Here is a 20,231-nt window from a genome sequence, read left to right as displayed (position 1 = left end):
AAACACACCACCACATATCTCCCAGCCATGCCTTCCTTGCAACTGACTGTCCATATATTGGCTGTCAGTCACTAGGAGTACATGATTGCAAACAGATGCCCTCCACTATGCTGTCGAGTCAGTGAGATGCAAATAATTCTGATTTGCAAGCAAATATAACACAAATTGTAGTCTGGAATTGGGCCAATCAGGGGCATAACTAGAAATCCTCGGGCCCCCCTGCAAAAAAAAATCAGGGCCCTCCCTAGGGCCCACTCAGGGACTTATGGGGGGCAGGAGGGGTCGCACCATAATAGGAGAGCGTGGCTGCAGATCGGTGAGGAGGGAGGACATTCCCCTCACCTCGGGCTCTCCTCTCTGCGCTCCCCTCCTGCAATCACTAGTGGCAGTGGGCGGGCGGAAGCAGGCTGGACACATACCTCCACGGGGCAGGAGGTCTCTGATCACTAAGAGCTTCATGCTACTTCCTGTTTACACAGGAAGTAACATGAAGCACTTACTGATGGGAAGCTCCGGCGCTAAAGAGGTATGTGCTCAGCCTGCCGCCGCCTGCCCACTGCCACTAATGATTGCAGGAGGGGAGCGAAGAGAGGAGAGCCCGAGGTGAGGGGAATGTCCTCCCTCCCCACCGATCTGCAGCCATGCTCTCCTCTTATGTTGCGACCCCTCCTGCCCCCCATAAGTCCCCTAGCGGGCACTAGCCCCCCCCCCCCCCCCCCCCCCCGCGGGGACAGGGGTCGCATCCTCTATTGTTACGCCGGTGGGGCCAATCAGAATCAGCAAGACGTGAATTTGATTGGCCCAGTTCTAAGCGGCATTTGCATGTGCTCTGGAGTTATTTGTAACTTACTGACCATCTTTAACCCCTTTGCATCCAGACCTTGGCCCATATGCCATTCATTTTTTCTACTGAGTTTTCTCCTGTGTGATTTCTGTAAATTTGTCAATAAAAAGCATTTTAAGCCATCAGAAAGAAACAAAATGTTCAAAATAATTGTGATAGCACTTTCTTAGGTACTTTTACTTTTTGGTACTTTTTTAGTTGAAAAGTACTGGAAAGTTATTTTAATTTGAAGATAAATAATTATCTCCTAGGAGAAAACTCAGGTGAAAAAGTGAATTGCATATGGCCGCTTGTTTCCCCTTATGGACCAGAGCGGTTTTGACATTTTAGCTATGTCCTTATTTATTAATCCGCAATAACTTTATTCCTACTTATGACACCTAAATGAAATACATATTGTTTTTTTTTCAAGACAAACTAGGCATGTAGACAAACTGTATGGCGTTGTTTCCCTCGAACAATTTTGTTTTCAATGCATTTAAGTGGGAAAAAGAGGGGAAAAAAACACATTATCTCTCAGTTTTAGCAATTCCAGTTTAAAAATGGAAAATGCTACTGTAGATAAAAAACACACATTTTGTTTGACCATTTCTACAGTTTATCACACAAATTATGTTCCTGTCACAATTTATGGTGAAGACATTTGATTCTGAAATAATGCTACAGTGTGAATTTTTCACTATGAACTGAGAAAATAAAGGTATTTTTATTGGTAAACATCAATCTTATTGGCTCAAGGAACATATATTCCCTTTCACCAACTAGTGCTGCAGCCGATTGTTGCCGGAGGTGTGCACAGGAGCAATGCCCAATCGTGCACAGCTGTGCTTCAGCTACAAGACATATATCTACGTCCTAATGGCTTAGATGAAGTCACAGAGGGTGTAGATATACTGGATAAAGTGGTTAACCACTTCAGGTTCCAGGTTTTTTTACCCATTAAGATTCCTGACAATTTTAGCAAATCAGCTGTGTCGCTTTTGATACAGCAACAACTTATTACCTATGCCATGAAACTGATACATATATTGTTTTTCTGACATTCTAGGCATCTTAGTGTCATTTTTTTTATCATGAGCCTGTGCGTCTGTAGCGATTGCATGCGAACACTAGAGTGCACCGTTTGGGGATCCCAGTGCTGTATAGATGCATTGCTAGGCAACAACATTTCGATGCATCTATACAGCGTTGGGTCCCTGAGCTGTCACCATAGTGATCGCATCCAATCTCTATGGGCGGCTGCCATTACAGCTGCGCACGAATCTTAAAGTCAAGTATAGGTGACACAAGGGGTTAATTAGTTTGGTAGGGGTTAAAAGTTCATAAAAAAGAAATACTTTATATTTTTTATTTTACACTGTCACTTTAAATTTAATGTATTTTTAATCCCTGCCTGTGTCCCTTCCCTGCCTCTGTGTCCTAATAGGATTTCACAAACCCACCTCGAGTTCTCTTTAATGTTGACCACATCACAGTGAGTTCCACGTGACCCTCCACAGGCTGGGATTTGACTATGACAATTGGAAGGAGAATGCTAGGTGGATTAAGCTCATGAGAAAGGACCAATGAGGTGCAGAGAATTACTGCTTGCATGCACATACAGGGAGTGCAGTAATATTAGGCAAGTGGTATTTTTGAGGAATAATTTTATTATTGAACAACAACCATGTTCTCAATGAACCCAAAAAACTCATTAACATCAAAGCTGAATATTTTTGAACGCAGTTTTGTTTTTAGTTTTAGCTATTTTAGGGGGATATCTGTGTGTGCAGGTGACTATTACTGTGCATAATTATTAGGAAACTTAACAAAAAACAAATATATACCCATTTCAATTCTTTATTTTTACCAGTGAAACCAATATAACATCTCAACATTCACAAATATACATTTCTGACATTCAAAAACAAAACAAAAACAAATCAGTGACCAATATAGCCACCTTTCTTTGCAAGGACACTCAAAAGCCTGCCATCCATGGATTCTGTCAGTGTTTTGATCTGTTCACCATCAACATTGCGTACAGCAGCAACCACAGCCTCCCAGACACTGTTCAGAGAGGTGTACTGTTTTCCCTCCTTGTAAATCTCACATTTTATGATGGACCACAGTTTCTCAATGGGGTTTAGATATGGTGAACAAGGAGGCCATGTCATTAGTTTTTCTTCTTTTATACCCTTTCTTGCCAGCCACGCTGTGGAGTACTTGGACGCGAGTGATGGAGCATTGTCCTGCATGAAAATCATGTTTTTCTTGAAGGATGCAGACTTCTTCCTGTACCACTGCTTGAAGAAGGTGTCTTCCAGAAACTGGCAGTAGGACTGGGAGTTGAGCTTGACTCCATCCTCAACCCGAAAAGGCCCCACAAGCTCATCTTTGATGATACCAGCCCAAACTAGTACTCCACCTCCACCTTGCTGGCGTCTGAGTCAGACTGGAGCTCTCTGCCCTTTACCAATCCAGCCACAGGCCAATCCATCTGGCCCATCAAGACTCACTCTTATTTCATCAGTCCATAAAACCTTAGAAAAATCAGTCTTGAGATATTTCTTGGCCCAGTCTTGACGTTTCAGATTGTGTGTCTTGTTCAGTGGTGGTTGTCTTTCAGCCTTTCTTACCTTGGCCATGTCTCTGAGTATTGCACACCTTGTGCTTTTGGACACTCCAGTGATGTTGCAGCTCTGAAATATGGTCAAACTGGTGGCAAGTGGCATCTTGGCAGCTGCATGCTTGACTTTTCTCAGTTCATGGGCAGTTATTTTGCGCCTTGGTTTTTCCACATGCTTCTCGCGACCCTGTTGACTATTTTTAATGAAACGCTTGATTGTTCGATGATCACGCTTCAGAAGCTTTGCAATTTTAAGAGTGCTGCATCCCTTTGCACGATATCTCACTATTTTTGACTTTTCTGAGCCTGTCAAGTCCTTCTTTTGACCCATTTTGAAAAAGGAAAGGAAGTTGCCTAATAATTATGCACACCTGATATAGGGTGTTGATGTCATTAGACCACACCCCTTCTCATTACAGAGATGCACATCACCTAATATGCTTAATTGGTAGTAGGCTTTCGAGCCTATACAGCTTGGAGTAAGACAACATGCATAAAGAGGATGATGTGGTCAAAATACTAATTTGCCTAATAATTCCGCACTCCGTGTATAATGCAAGCCATATGCATCTTGGGCCAATACAAATTGTCAGGATGTGCATTTGATTAGCCCAGATGCAAGCTACTCTTCAAAAACGCACATAATGAAAGTCAATGGAAACGCAATGGTATGCGTTTTACATGCGTTTTACATGCGTTTTTCTATGCGCAGTGTTCTCCCCAGATATTTCTTCCAGCCGGGTGGCATGAAATAGTAGCCGGGTGGGGCGAGATGCGAGAATGCAGGGGCGGTGCTTCTGTGCGCTACTCTGCTTACAGCATAGGAGGAGGTGAGCCGATGATAGCCGGGTTCTCACCAAAACTAGCCGGGTGGCGCACCTGGCTAAGAGTCTGGGGAGAACGCTGATGCGGTCTTGGAAAAAAAAATAGTTTTGTGATGTATTTCCGCTTCCTGTTGTCTTTCTAATGATTTGCATAAACCGCAAAAGAAAAACGCATACAAAACGCATATGCGAACCGCAAATGCATTAAAATGCACGCAAAACACTTGTAAATTGGAGAGGGCGACCTCGAGGTCGTCTCTAGTGTGCCTGCGCCACTGTCAATCAAGCCCATGTTGTCCACAGTGTACTGCTCAGGTGCAGAACTACTGCGCCTGCGCAGTACACTGCGGACAATGTGGACTTGATCGACAGCGGCGCTTGCGCAGGCGCAGTAGAGGGGGTCAGCCTCTGCACCAGCTGGGACCCCTGGCCGGCGGCTGTGAGCGGAGATGCTGCGTGGGACGTCGGCGCCAAGGGGCTGGAGGAAGCCCCGGGTAAGTGTATCATGTGGCAGCAGACCTGAACTCAGAACTTCCTGCTCTAAAACATAAGCGACAGCATAATAACCTTTTTAAGGCCTTGTTCACATTGCGTTCCGTTTGCGTTGGGGTTTTTTTTGAGGCATCTTTTTTTTCCCGGTGCTTGAGTGGGCGTTTTGTTTTTGTGCTTAGCGGTTTTCTAAGCGTTTTTTCTGTACGGTTTTGTAATTCACTCCCTGACGCAAGTCAGGAAGTGAACTCTTTGAAAATGTATTTATTTTTAAAAAAACGTGAATGCAATTGCCTTAACCTGCCTGGCGTTCTATTAAGATCGCCAGGCAGGCTGCGGGAGGGTTTTTTTTTAATAAAAAAAAAACTATTTCATGCAGCCAACTGAAAGTTGGCTGCATGAAAGCCCACTAGAGGGCGCTCCGGAGGCGATCTTCCGATCGCCTCCGGCGCCCAGAATAAACAAGGAAGGCCGCAATGAGCGGCCTTCCTTGTTTTGCTTATATCGTCGCCATAGCGACGAGCGGAGTGACGTCATCGACGTCAGCCGACGTCGTGACGTCAGCCGCCTCCGATCCAGCCCTTAGCGCTGGCCGGAACTTTTTGTTCCGGCTGCGCAGGGCTCAGGCGGCTAGGGGGGCCCTCTTTCGCCGCTGCTCGCGGCGAATCGCCGCAGAGCGGCGGCGATCAGGCAGCACACGCGGCTGGCAAAGTGCCGGCTGCGTGTGCTGCTTTTTATTTCAGCCAAATCGGCCCAGCAGGGCCTGAGCGGCAGCCTCCGGCGGTACTGGACGAGCTGTGCTCGTCCAGACCGCCCAGCAGGTTAATACGCGTTTTTGTTTGCGTTCGCCGATTTTCCTATAGCTTCCATTGATGTGGAATCGCCCTGAACATGGAACACGCACCGCTTTCCTAGCTGCACCGTGAACGACCCGCGCTGATATGAACCATCTCATAGACATGCATTGGCCATGCGGTTGGGGAGGAGGGGGGGGGTGGGTTAAAAACCGCAGGCGGCAGAAAAAAAGATGAAATCGCCTACAGTGTGAACAAGCTCTGAGAGAAACATTTCTTTGTTACAGCTGATACAAATCCTGCAATAAATCTGCAGTGTCTACTTCCTGCTTTCACGGTGTTTACCTATTAGCTTCTCTGTCTTGACAGTCAGCTGACACAGGTGAAAGTTTAAATTACATTTGTGATTAGTCACAGATAAGGGAGCAATAGACAGGCTAAACTCTCTACATACAAACAGGGTGCATTTCTCTCTGTTTTCCTTCTGTCCTGTGCAGGAGTTCAGGTCCACTTTAACTATCCCAGCTCAGCTCTGCGTCACGTGACACCAGCAGCACGCGCCTCCAGCCTGTGTGACAGCTCTGCATCACGTGACGCCAGGCTGTGAGGGTGACCGCGCTGTGCCTGGGGGCCTTCCTGGTTCCACAAGGTGACACGGCGGGTCTGTCTATCCGCTGCCTGTATGTATCCTCCCGGCATTTCTGCACAAAACACGATCCAGTTGGCGCTTCTCGTCTCTCCTGGACGGACTCATGATTTTAGAATGACCTTCTTTGCAGTTTTCCTGCTTAAACCCGAGTTCCACTGGTCACCTTGGTGACAGGCGGCATGGAGACAGCCCTACGTCATCAAGCTGCGACGCCGCGGAGCCTGAGGTCCTTCCTGCCTGAGAGTACCCGGCGTCTGTGTGGAGCCCGGCGTCAGCATGTATTATAAGTTCAGCAGCTTCACGCAGAAGCTGGTGGGCGCGGCGCCGGTGGAGGCTTACAGTCCGCAGGTGAGGGGCTCCTAGGTTACCGAGATACGGGGGAGGGGCTCCTCGGTGACCCAACACTGGGGGGGTTCTCTTATGTAATATTTTGCTAGGCCCACTGGACCAGCTTTTGACATGGAGAGAGTGACAACATATCTAGTGCAACAGTATAATGCTTAAAGGAGAGTCTCCCAGTGGGGTGATTAGTGATGGGGCCCAATTATATTATGGACCCTAAATGTATTTACTCCTGTTAGTGGGGCACCACTGCTTGGGGGGGGAGGGGGGGTGTTGTTAGGCATTATAAAGGGAGAAGGTTAGTGAGGCAGTGGACATAGAGTAGTATAAAAAGTCGTCCCAAGTGACGTGACCATAGCTGATATAAATCTGCAGTGTGTCCACTTCCTGCTTTCATGGAAGCAGACATATTGTTCACATCATGTGCTTTCAGATTGGCCTGTGCCGTGACAGTCAGCTGACAGCTGATGGATCAAATTACAACTTGTGATTAGATAGGCTCAACTCTCTAAATACATACATACATACAGGGTGCATTTCCCTATGTTTTCCTTCTGTCCTGTGCAGGAGTTCAGGTCCTATTTAAGGGCAATCAGCATTTGGCCCCCAGCACTCTAAGGAATGGCAATATGGCCCTTGGTCTAAAAAGTTTGGCCACCCCTTTACTAACCTTTGTTACCTGATACTGACCAACTCCCTAACTGCTGCTTTATGCTGGGAATACACGGGTCGATCTGGCGGATCGACTCCTGCCGCGTCCCTGTGGTGTCTGCATTTCACTGACCTTCCCCCGTGGCGTCTGCATTACACTGGCCTTCCCCCGTGGCGTCTGCATTACACTGGCCTTCCCCCGTGGCGTCTGCATTACACTGGCCTTCCCCCTTGGCGTCTGCATTACACTGGCCTTCCCCCTTGGCGTCTGCATTACACTGGCCTTCCCCCTTGGCGTCTGCATTACACTGACCTTCCCCTGTAGCCTCTGCATTTCACTGACCTTCCACTGTGGCGTGTCATCTGCATTCCACTGGCCTTCCCCCGAGGCGTCTGCATTCCACTGGCCTTCCCCCGAGGCGTCTGCATTCCACTGGCCTTCCCCCGAGGCGTCTGCATTCCACTGGCCTTCCCCCGAGGCGTCTGCATTCCACTGGCCTTCCCCCGAGACGTCTGCATTCCACTGGCCTTCCCCCGTGGCGTCTGCATTCCACTGGCCTTCCCCCGTGGCGTCTGCATTCCACTGGCCTTCCCCCGTGGCGTCTGCATTCCACTGGCCTTCCCCCGTGGCGTCTGCATTCCACTGGCCTTCCCCCGTGGCGTCTGCATTCCACTGGCCTTCCCCCGTGGCGTCTGCATTCCACTGGCCTTCCCCCGTGGCGTCTGCATTCCACTGGCCTTCCCCCGTGGCGTCTGCATTCCACTGGCCTTCCCCCGTGGCGTCTGCATTCCACTGGCCTTCCCCCGTGGCGTCTGCATTCCACTGGCCTTCCCCCGTGGCGTCTGCATTCCACTGGCCTTCCCCCGTGGCGTCTGCATTCCACTGGCCTTCCCCCGTGGCGTCTGCATTCCACTGGCCTTCCCCCGTGGCGTCTGCATTCCACTGGCCTTCCCCCGGCCTCTGCCTCACACTAACCTGCCCCTCTTTGCCTCACATTGATTTTCCCCTGGCCTCTACCTCACTACCCTCCCCCTCTCCATTGCTTCACACTAACCTCCGCCCTGGCCTATGCCTCCTACTAAACCCCCCTGACCTCTGCTTCACACTAACTTCCCTCCATGCCTCTGCCTCACAATACCGATACTAGTATGGTTGAGGTGAGCCAGCATGTAAGTCCATAGGGAAATTCCGCTAATGTGGTAGTTGGACCCTCTTGAACTGCTAGGTTTCAGGTAGGTTGTAGTATTAATATGCCCAAACTATTCACCCAGTTAGAATGCTTCAAATTGTAGATGTTGCAGTGATTGGCGAACTGTTCCCATATGGACTTTTATCGTCGCTCACCTCAACCATACTAGCTACCAACAACTTCTCCCTATGCAATTCCCCACACTAACCTGGCCTCTGTCTCATTCTAACCTCCCCCTCTGCAATGCCTCACACTATCTTCCCCTTCCCCCCCCCCCCCCCCCCCCAAAAAAAAAATAATTTCCGGACTACTGTACCAACTTTTTATCATACCCATCCTGTTTTGCCTCTGCTATATGAAAACATTGACAACCTCATAGGAGACGGGTGTCCAGCACTGATGTGGTTTTATTTGCATACTTGTACATACATCTTAAACTGCTTACAACAGAAGGTAAGAGTGCACAAACCTGGTGGCAAGTGGTGTGGTGGGTGCAGGGCACTGAATTCTATCCTTTTAAGTTCCTATACCTGTTCTAATGTGATCTGGCTTACTGCAGCCTTTTCTAGTTGCACTGTCTCTGATATATATATATATATATATATATATATATATATATATATATATATATATATATATATATATATATTGCACGTGCAAACTACTTAGCACTCTAGTTTGCACATGCAAAGCTTTTAGGTGTGATAACTTAGTTTTTAGGAGTGATAACTGAGTTGTCAAGCATTGTCGACCCAGGAAGAATTGTGCTGCCTCTGCTGTTATAGGGAGAAGTTATGCACGCCCCTGCAGGCTCTGTCTGTGTGCTGTATGTATGAGTCACAGGCAAGGTATCTGCTCACAGCCAGCCTGTCTGTGACCTTGTGAACATCTGTGAGTGCAGAAAGATCAGTTCAAAGCCCAGACAAGCAGCTAAGGCAACAAATGGAGTAACATTCCAGCAGTCAAGTCACGTTTGGGAGGAGCCTCTGCAAATGGGCACCTGCTCCGATTATGTATTTCCTGTTTGTCGGCCATGTTAATTGTTTACAAAAACAATGAACAAAACAGTGATTTATCACCAAGAAAGCAGCGGGGAGCGGCGAAAATGTCATAGACGGGGCTAGGAGGAGAAAACAAACAGGCTGGTACTTTTATGTAAGATTTTCACCGTACAGATTCTCTTGAATGTATACAGCGCCACAGAATATGTTGGCGCTTTATAAATTTATAAATAATCAGTGCCCTGCAACCACCACACCACTTGCCACCAGGTTTGTCTTTTGTTTTGCCACCCTTATCTTCTGTTGCAAGCAGTTCAAGATGTATGCAAATAAAACCACATCAGTGCTAGATACCCATCCTCCTATGTTTTATCAACATTTCTTCAGCTTGGCTCAGAGCACGCAGTGAGACACAGCCTCTGCAGAGGGAACCATGTACGTTAGTGCCGATACCATTTCATTTTTCTCCCACTTGTTTACTAAAAGATAGACCTGCAACTCTTCCGCCACATCAGAGAGACCTGTGTTGCACCGCTACCTGTCCCTAGCTCCCTTCATGCCGGCTCTGCCTGCGCTGTGTTCAGCGTCGTCCTCTACAGGAAAGATAGCAGCCACGAGTTGCAATAGTGACATCTGAAGGGGCGGCGATGGGATATGCTGTGCAGAGCTGGCGCCTCCTCCCTTCACTGCTTTGTGGAGGAGAGGAAGCATAAGCTCTGCTCGGCACATTGCGTCACTGCCCCTTTAAACGTCACCAGGGCAACCCGTGGAGGACAACGGACACAACGCGGTCCGAGGTGGGAGAGACAAACAGGTAGATGTCCACAGGGCTGTGGAGTCTGTACAAAAATCCAGACTCCGACTCATCCGTTTAGGATTCCTAGATTCCGACTAATTTGCATATTACAATCTTGTTGATTGAAAGTATGTAACATAAAATGCATCTCTTAACTGCCAACGCTTAGGAATTTTAAAAGACTGAAGTGAGAGGGATATGGAGGCTGCCAAATGTATTCCTTTTTAAACAGTACCAGTTACCTGGCTATTTTTCTGATCTTCTGCCTCTAATACTTTTAGTCATAGACTAAAACTAGTCCTTGGTAAGAGTATTTGTAGAAGGTACAGACCGGAACAAAGATCATCTATCAGGCCCTAGGCAATGTAAGTGTGGGTACATGTAAGAGTGACGTGCAGGTACTCTGCAGGGGAATGAGGAGATTCTTCCTCTATTACACATTCTTCATGCACAATCTGAACCAGGTTTATGGGATGATAGACAACACCTCTGTGTTCAATGTGCACAACATTCTCAGTGGATTCCCTGCAGCTCTGTGGAGAGTGCATAGAGTATAGTACTACTGTGTAACAGAGTAAACCTGAGACAGATGAAATTAAAGTTTATACATACCTAGGGATTCCTCCAGCCCTTTTTTAGGCTAATCAGTCCCTCGCTATCCTCCGCCACCTGGATCTTCTGCTATGAGTCCAGGTACATGAGCCAGTCTGGCATAGTGCGCATGCACACACTCCACCGCCGGGAGCGTACTACACCTGCGCAGCACTATTGCGCAGGTGCAGAACGCTCCTGGCTGTGGAAGCGGCATGCGGTCGGACAGCGCTGACTGGCTGAATTACCAGGACTCATAGCAGAAGATGCAGGTGGTGGAGGAGAACAGCGAGGGACTGATTAACCTAAAGGGGGCTGGAGGAAGCCCCAGGTATGTATAAAATTTTCTTTTCATCCGTCTCAGGTACCCTTTAATTTGTAGTCACCAAACCAAATTTTAACATATCAAATGATTTGCATAAACCAGCATCAACGCAGAATTATTTCCATCTCATTGACCATCTCTATTAGTGACACAGCTACACATCAGGCTTTATTCTTACAGCATAGATGTTGTTTAGTGTATATATAAGAGATTCCGGTGTACACATCATATATACTCTACAGTCACAATCAGATATGTATATCTGACTTTAAAAATATGGGGACTGCAGTGCAAGTAACTATTTTGTGATTGGTTTATTTCATTTTTGTGGACTAAGCACAGCTATTACTGTATATATAAATAACGTATGAAGACTATTATCTGAGAAATAGAACATTTTATCATATTGTCTATTTTAATTATAGTTTAAATTCATTAGGAGTCGGTGCATTTTTTCCCCGACTCCAGGTACCCAAAATTGCTCCGACTCCACAGGTCTGTCTGGTGTGGTGGGGAAGCACAAGTCAATCTTTTGATGTACCGTAGCAGGGACAGCACAGGCCGGCGGGCCGGCCCTTTTGATGTGGGGGGCCGGTTTCGGCCCGCTGGACGTAGTTTGAGGATCTGTTCTACATCTTTGTTTCCCTTCTAGCCGCTTCCTTGCTCTGTGGTCCCGCCCACCTTCATTTCAGTAACATTAGCCCTAAAATTGCAGTGATGATGGAGGCTGGCTGCTTTGTCAGTACAGTATCCTACCCTCCTGCAAGCTTGCCCCCTCTTTGTGAAGAAGAGGATTTGCTTCTACACCCATGATCCTCTCTCCATTATGTGCAGGGGTGAGGGACATGGCAGAGGGCTTCCCTTTCATGCATTTCCTTATCATGGGGGGATGTGGATTAAGGGACAGTATGGCCCTGTTCACACCATAAATCGCCAGAGCTTTTGCAATTTTTTTAAATCGCCTTTCCCTGCGCTGTATAAAGCGCTTTTGCAGAGGAATTTTTTTTCACTTCCTGAAGTCAGTCAGGAAGTGAACTCGTTTACTCGGAAATGAATAAATACAATGTATTCATAAAAACGCTGGGGAAATCGCTATACAAAGCGACAAAGTAGGCTGAGAAGGGAAATGCACCTCACCACCACTGCAGAAGCTGCTGAAATGCAATCTATGCTGTGCTCACAGGTTTACAAAGCAAGCTAGATATGACAGTGCAGTTTTTACATGTGGTAACAGCCTTAGCAAATTCAAATTTGACCAAATATTTGCTAAAAGCAGCTGTTTTCTGCATTTTTGAATGAGGGTCACGTTTAGTAAATTGATCTGATAGCCTGTCTGTCTCATCTGGGCTGATTGATGATTACTTGAAGGGAGAAACCGATTTTTTTTTTTTTTTTTTTTTTTTTTTTTTTTTTTTTTGCTCATTGTCTTCTTCTGTCACATTGTCACATTTATGATTTTCTCTTATTTCTGCTGGAGGAAAATGTGCCTTGCAAAGAATGTATGAAAGTGCCTCCTCCTGAATGGCCTTCATCAATAAAGACTTGTTTATAGGCAAAAAGTCCTCTTTGAAGAGAATAAAGCGCTCAGTACATTGTTGGCGGAAGAGCTTTATCCTTGACACTGATTATCTGCTGCCTCTATACGGCTCTATACAGAAAGAGCTTGAAGAATTTCCTTCTAATAGGGGAATAATGGAACGTGCATTACGCTTCTGTCTTCAAGGGAAATTTCGTGCATTGAAGTATTTATGGATGTGTTTTTAAAGGGACCCTAGTGCTTTTTCTCTCTTAGTGATCTGCACTGAGATTTAGTCTAATGTATGCCCCAACATTTCAATTCATTTTGGCAGGAAAATGACCTATATTATCGATTGCAAACAAAAGAGAAAAACAAACGAGAGCCCCCTATAGTGTAGTTTATTCAACAAAGGTAACAGGAGGATCAGCCATACTATGCCAGGGTAAAAAAAACTCATAAGTAAATAAATACTTGATCTACTTGCATAACACATGTATTGTACTGTCCATGTTTGGTTTCAGTGAATTTCATATAGTAAATTAAGAGAATTCTGTTCCTGGTTGGGGCCATGTCTTTTGCCCACAGTTTGAGGCTAAATACTGATGTCATTTCTTCCCTTAACTTTTTTTTTTCTCTTTTCTCCTCCAGTGCTGAGTCACCTCAGCGTTGCTTATAAACACAAGTGAGTAGGGGATTAGGTTTCAGATAAGAAGCTGGCAGGGAAATAAAGGGAAGAAGAGGAATATATTATAGATAAAAATAACCTCCAGCATGCAACTGAATGGCAATGGCTACTAAAGTGCCAGTGCTTCTAAGGTATTTGATAACTCTAGAACATAACAGCAGAAAAAGTTTTGACTGCAGGATTAGCATCTTTATCACTTAATACACTCAGACCAGTTGCTGTTGAAATGTGATTTTTATGGTGACGATCTCACTTTAAATATAGTATAGATGTAAGAATACTACTCGCAAACGTGTCTTTCCTCCATGGCAGCCACTGTATATGCTAATGGGGAAATTGGCCTGTCCCCACTCAGGTTAAGAAGTCGAAAACCGAGTCAAAACCGAGGCTCCAGAGCAAAGTATATTGAAACGGTGTAAAAAGGGGGTTAGTGGTGGACTTGCCTCCCCACTGACGCCTCTAAGTATCAATTAAAGAGGAACTCCAGTGAAAACAATGTAATAAAAAAAAAAGTGCTTCATTTTTACAATAATTATATATAAATGATTTAGTCAGTGCCCATTGTAAAATATTTTAAATCCCTGATTTACATTCTGACATTTATCACATGGTGACATTTTTACTATTGGCAGGTGATGTAGCTGCTGCATGCTTTTTTGGCAGTTTGAAACAGCTGTAAACAGCTATTTCCCACAATGCAACAAGGTTCACAGACAGGAAACTGCCAGGAGTACCACGGTCCTCAGTTTCTTGTGGGAGGGGTTTCACCACAGTATCCGTCATACAGCACCCCCTGATGGTCTGTTTGTGAAAAGGAATAGATTTCTCATGTAAAAGGGGGTATCAGCTACTGATTGGGATAAAGTTCAATTCTTGGTCGGAGTTTCTCTTTAAGAACAAACATTTATTCTTTCTCCAACAGTGCTGGCTTTTGCACATGCATGCATCTATAAATCAGACTGTTTTCACTATAAAGATACAGAGCCATCAATAAAATCCAAGCTGAAATTCCACCTGCACCACTCCTGCATTTCTACCCTCGACTTATATTTGAGTCAATCAATTTTTTCCTTAGGTAAAAGTTGTGGGGTCGGCTTATACTCGAGTATACACAGTATATTGCGCTTTTCTCCTAGCAGACTCAAAGCGCTTGAGCTGCAGCCACTAGGACGCGCTCTGTAGGCAGAAGCAGTGCTAGGGAGTGTTGCCCAAGGTTTCCTACTGAATAGGTGTTGGCTTAAAGTGGTTTGAAAGCCAGCATTTCTACTTTGCTCTTAAAGATTCCTCACAGCTTAAAAGCTACTATCACAGATTTTAATTTTTTTTTTTTTTTGCAGAACATCACTGAAATGGTTAAACAAAAGCACTTTGTCCTCCTATTCAGCTTCAATCCGCATCCAAACTGGAGATAACAGTATCTTTGTTTACATTCCAATGTTGTTACAATGTGTGTAAATACAGTGTAACAAGTGGAGAGGAGCTCTCTGTGCTTCAGACACATACACAGTTCAGAAAAGCTCATTAGAAGATGTTAAAGGGAACCTAAACTGAGAAGGATATAGATTTTTTCCTTTTAAAATTAATACCAGTTACCTGACTCTCCTGTTGATCCTGTATCTCTAATACTTTTAGCCACAGCCCCTGAACAAGCATGCAGGTCAGGTTCTCTGACTGAAGTCAGACTGGATTAACTGCATGCTTGTTTCAGGTGTGTGATTCAATTACTACTGCAGCCAAAGAGATCAGCAGGACTGCCAAGCAACTGGTATTGTTTAAAAGGAAACATCCATATTCCTTTCAGTTTAGGTTCCCTTTAATATATAATAAAAAGCAGTTTGAATAACATGCAATGGCAGCTTTCAGGATACGATAAACTACACTTTGGAAACTTGTAATTTGTAAACAGACAATATTACTTATGCACAAAAGCAAATATGATAGCTGTATGGGTAATAAAAAGTAGGAAAACACATTTTTATAGAATGTTATGTCGGAGTTTCAGACCACTTTAAGGAACAGGAAGTGCGGAGATTCGTACCCAGGTCTCCTATATCAGTCAGAGCCCTTAACCAGTACACGATCCAGCCACAGCTAAAAGCCAGTTAGTGGCGTGGAATGCCAAATGTGTTTCGTTACACCTATTCAGTCTACAGGTTTATTTTTTTGTTTTTTGGAGGGGCGACGTCCTTCATCCATCTTGATTCGGTTTTTGTTTTGTGTTTTTTTTGTTTTGTTTTTTTTTTCCTATGACTTTTTCACGCTACTGCTGTAGGTTGCATTGCGTAGAAAGAACTGAAACTTTTTGGAGGAAATATTTTGAAATTCTGTTTTGTAGCCACTGTATTTGACCACCTTATTTTGTTACTGGACTTGTTTTATAACTACTGTTTCTTTTTAATTTGTGTTTTTTTTTTTTTATAGCAGGGTTTCAGACCATTCTCTAACCCAGAAGCCCCCCCACCCATCTATGCAACACCAACGAAACTCCCGGGGGATTCCGCAAGGTCTAAGTATGTGCTGAAGAACCGAGTGCCAGAGCTGCAGAAGCTCTTCCAGGTAACTGCAAGCTCTGTACTTCTTACTAGACTGTTGTTGTTGATGTTGTTATTATTTATATAGTGCCGACATCTTCCGCAACACTGTACAGAGTATATTGTCACTTAAAGTGATCCCAAGCCAAAGTTCGGGATCAAAATCGATACTCCCCTGAAGAGAAGGAAGCCTCAGGATCCTATTGAGTCTTCCCTCAGTGGTCCAATTTCCCCTGTCGCTGAGTGAAAGATTAGCAACAAGGTATTGTCACTAATCATATGGGGTCTGACTTGTGAGCACGGCTGCCCATGCGCATTATCACGGGGCCCGTTGCTCTGGCTTACTGTGCATGCGCGGGCAGGCTTGTTCGGCTATTCATTTATATTAAATGGCTCTCCACTGGTGTCCACCAACAGCTACACCTACCTGGGGCTGGAGATCAACCAATTAGGAAGCTTTAAACCAGCAGTAGAGGCCCTGAAAGAAAAAGCCTGCAGAACGTTTTATGCCATCAGAAGACAGCTTTACCACCTAAAACCACTGGTGAGAGTCTGGGTAAAGCTATTCAACAGCATCATCACCCCAATCCTGCTCTATAGCAGTGAGGTATGGGGCCCGGTCACCTACCCTGACCAATCAAAATGGGACTCCAGCCCAACGAAATCTTCCATCTAGAGTTCTGCAAGTATCGTCTCCAAGTCCATCGCAGCACTTCAAACTCAGCCTGCCGAGCAGAGCTAGGCAGATTCCCACTATGGCTGACTATCCAGCAGAGGGCGCTCTCATACTGGGCGCATATACAGAGCAGTAACCCCAGCACTTACCACCATAAAGCCTCACTGAGCCAGGGGGGGTGAGGCCATACCACGCGCTCTCAAGCAAAGCATCAGCAGCCAGCCCAACCAAGACCACCAACACAGGCTGACAAAAGCCCAAATAAAAGGGACTATAGAAAGCTGCAAAGGAATGATACATAGAGGAATGGAGAAGTGACATAAAGAATTCCAAGAAACTCGCTGTCTATCAATCACTACAGAGGGAGTACACAATGGCTCCATTTCTGGAGAGGCTACACCATCACAAAGACATACAGACCCGGAGCCTGTACCGTCTGAGCGCCCACAGCCTGGAGATAGAGACAGGACGACACAGACAGACATGGAAGCCCCGGGAGGAGAGACTGTGCAGACAGTGTGACCAGGGGGTCTTGGAGGATGAGGCCCACTTCCTGCTACACTGCAGCAAATGCGCACCTGTGAGGACCACCCACTTCCAGAGACTCTCCACCCACATCCAGGATTTTACCTCCACAGATGAGGAGAGGAAGCTCTACATCCTACTGGGGGAGGAGGAAACAACCGTGCAAATAGCTGCCCGATATGTCACAGCCTGCCACCAACTGAGAGGAACATGATACCACATGGACTGTATACCCCCAATACCCCCCTATGGACTGTATATCCCAGTCCCCCATACTGTCCCTTACATCCTCCACACACCTATGGACTATATACCCCAACCCCCTATATCCTTCCCTTATTCCCACAACCCCCTCCCGATGTTAATGCTTTGTTTTGCTTTGGCAATGCTAAATGTATTTGGTCCTGCCAATAAAGCTTTTTTGGATTGGAGAGATAGAAGAGGGGGGGGGGGGGGGGGGGGGAGAGAGAGAGATAATACACACACACACACACACACACACCTGTATGTGTCTTTCAATCGTCAACTAGTCACGTACTCTTACCCCAATGGAATGGAACTCACCGATTGGTGTAGACCATACATGTCAAACTCCGGCCCATGGGCTAAATCCGTTCCTCAGAGCCATTAAATTTGGCCCTTAAGGGGTTTTCCCACTTTGCATTATGTTTGGCCCATTCAAGACCACCAGGGAATCTATACTGGAGGTTAAGCCCTAGATCACCAGGGAAGGTAGGGGAAAGCACTAAACACTACGGAACTGTATGGGGGAGGGTGGGGGCCACTAGACACAAGGGAATTTGTATGGGGGGGGGGGGAGAGGACCACTAGACAACAGGAAACTGTATAGGTGTTGGAGGGAGCCATTAGACACCAGGGATCTTGATAAGGTGGCCAGTAGACATTGAGGTTGACCTACGACTTGTTTCCAGTCTTAAATTTCGGCCGACTTGGTATTAGAGTTTGACACCCCTGGTGTAGACTATTGATTACAGTAGTGCAATCATGCCTTTGTGACAGTACGTAGAATTCTCCTCCAGTTTTATTTTAGTCAATTTGCCAAAGAATATTCAGGCTCAATAGTTCTCAGAACCTCAATAATAAGCAAATATGCTGTCATTGCGTAATAGGTTTAAAAAAAAACAAAAAAAACCTCATATTTGGCAATACATTCAAGCTTATGAAGCGTTTAAAGTGGGCCTCCTCCACACGCAGTCTCCCGGGCTGACCGCTGCAATGTATGCTAGACCTTTTCCTTAGACGCTGCCACTCCAAGTCCCTGCCTTTTCCTTTTGCCCTAGGCTCCGCCCAACTGGTTTCGTCACAAGGCGTTATTAAACTACTGTAACCCAAAGTCTTCAACATTTGATGAGTTCCATTCCATGGGGTGAGAGGGCATGACTGATGAAGGATTGAAAGTCACATATAGATGTTGAAGAAATATCCCTCTATACATATGTAAGGCGAACATGTCAAATGGGTTTCTTCTGGCTGCACTCCCAGACTGGGACAAATGCATCCAGACTGGGCGTACTCTAGTAAGGTCTGCGCATGTCCAGTAGAGTGAAACATTCGTACGTGCTGAAATGAAAGCAGTGCACATGCAATAACCTTCTACTGGGGATGTGGGGTTCTTACTGTCCCATGCCCAGTCCTGATGCACTCATCCACCATGGCTGAGAAGATGTCCAGAAAATGAAGAGGGACAACTGCGCTGGAGCGGTGGGCTCTACGAGGATCCAGAAACCTCTGGACCATGTCAAGGTACTCACAAAACCAGCTTGCCAGAATGCAACTGGTGTTTGCACATGTGGGGAATCACCCATCCTGCCACTCCAGTGTTCCCCAACCCTGTCCTCCAGGCCCACCAACAGTACATGTTTTGCAGAAAACCACAACCGTAAACAGGTGGGGTAATTGTTGTCTCAGCAGAGCTGATTAACTACCTGTGTGGATTTCCAGAAAACACACACTGTTGGTGGGCCTGGTAGGGTTGGGGAACACTGCCGCAGTTGGCAAAGCGAAGGGTTACCGGTAGAAAGGTTGCTACTAGGACAAGTATCTAACTTCCACCTCCCTCCACATTACAGGCTTGCTTTAGAATAGTAATAGGAGCACTAAGCCTTTCCCTCTGACATAAAAAAATCCAGAACAAAAAGTTTTAGCTGGGCTTTTAATGCATTAACTTTTTTCTAATTTTTTTTTTGTTTTTGTTTTTCCCCAGAAAAACGATGGCGTTCCTGTCCATTTAAAACGCGGGTTTCCCGACAGGCTGCTGTACCGAACCACTATGGCATTATCCGTGGGAGGAACAATCTACTGCATCATAGCACTCTATATGGCGGCACAGCCCAGGAAAAATGGCTAGCACCGGGAGCGCTCAGAGTTCTTTGTCCAACATCCAGATTCTATATTTGTTCACTTTATTGTATTTTGCCGAGAGTTCTACTTACACCGGTTCCGGGCTTCTAGAAATGGCTTCATTGTCCAAATAACATGGCCATACTTCTCGATCAAGCAGGCTGTGGTTTTCGGGCAGATTTAAGGGTATATTTATGAAAATGGCTGTATTGATTGGACTGGTGGTTAGCATTCCTTCTCCCATGCCTTTGGATAAACTATTGTAAAACGTTCAAAGACGATCTTCCCAGCAGACGTATCACAGATTCGGTATCCATTTGTCGTCTCGAGCTGCTCAGTTCGCCATCAGCAGACCTTTTCTCCACTCTTGTTACTCCCAAAGCGTGGGATGTGGATTTAAAGATGCGGGTCATTTGTACAGTGAGACTTTATGGAGAAAATGATGTAATACAAGTACAATAAACAAATTTTCTATGAATGAGTGGAGTTTTGCGCTTTTAGTTGTACAGATTTTATTTACTGTTAAGGCAACTCTGTCACTAGGTTTGAGTCCCTTTCCACTCTTAAAGCAGCAGCGTCAGCCATACTATGCCAGGAAAAAAAAAAACATCTATATAAGTAGATAAATACTTGATTTACTTACATAACAGATGTATTGTACTGTCCACGTTTTGATTTCAGTGAATTTTGTATAGTAAATGAAGAGAATTCTGTTCCTCACAGGGGCCATGTCTTTTTCCCTAAGACTGAAGCCAAATCCTGATGTCATTTCCTCCCTTACTTTTCGCCAATCTGCAGTGTCATCTCTGGCTTGCTTCCTACACACGTGA

At 45.7% G+C, this 20,231-nt stretch overlaps 1 protein-coding gene across 2 annotated transcripts; it reads left to right on the top strand.

The window, feature by feature from the left end:
* Positions 1–6,418: 6,418 nt before the first annotated feature.
* Positions 6,419–19,879, top strand: COX7A2L (cytochrome c oxidase subunit 7A2 like). Of its 2 annotated transcripts, none has more exons than XM_068233003.1 (3): positions 6,419–6,556; positions 15,733–15,864; positions 19,265–19,879. In XM_068233003.1, the coding sequence occupies exons 1-3, from the start codon at positions 6,485–6,487 to the stop codon at positions 19,406–19,408; spliced, it is 348 nt and encodes a 115-aa protein (XP_068089104.1). In that variant the 5' UTR covers positions 6,419–6,484; the 3' UTR covers positions 19,409–19,879. The 2 variants fall into 2 exon arrangements, with proteins under 2 accessions (XP_068089104.1, XP_068089103.1); XM_068233002.1 differs by having other exon boundaries at positions 15,730–15,864.
* The last annotated feature ends 352 nt before the right edge of the window (positions 19,880–20,231 follow it).

This window comes from Hyperolius riggenbachi, chromosome 4 (assembly GCF_040937935.1).
Source record: "Hyperolius riggenbachi isolate aHypRig1 chromosome 4, aHypRig1.pri, whole genome shotgun sequence".
Classification (NCBI taxonomy): Eukaryota; Metazoa; Chordata; class Amphibia; order Anura; family Hyperoliidae; genus Hyperolius; species Hyperolius riggenbachi.
The sequence above is the reverse complement of the archived record's forward strand: the minus strand, read 5'-3'. Positions and strand labels throughout refer to the sequence as shown.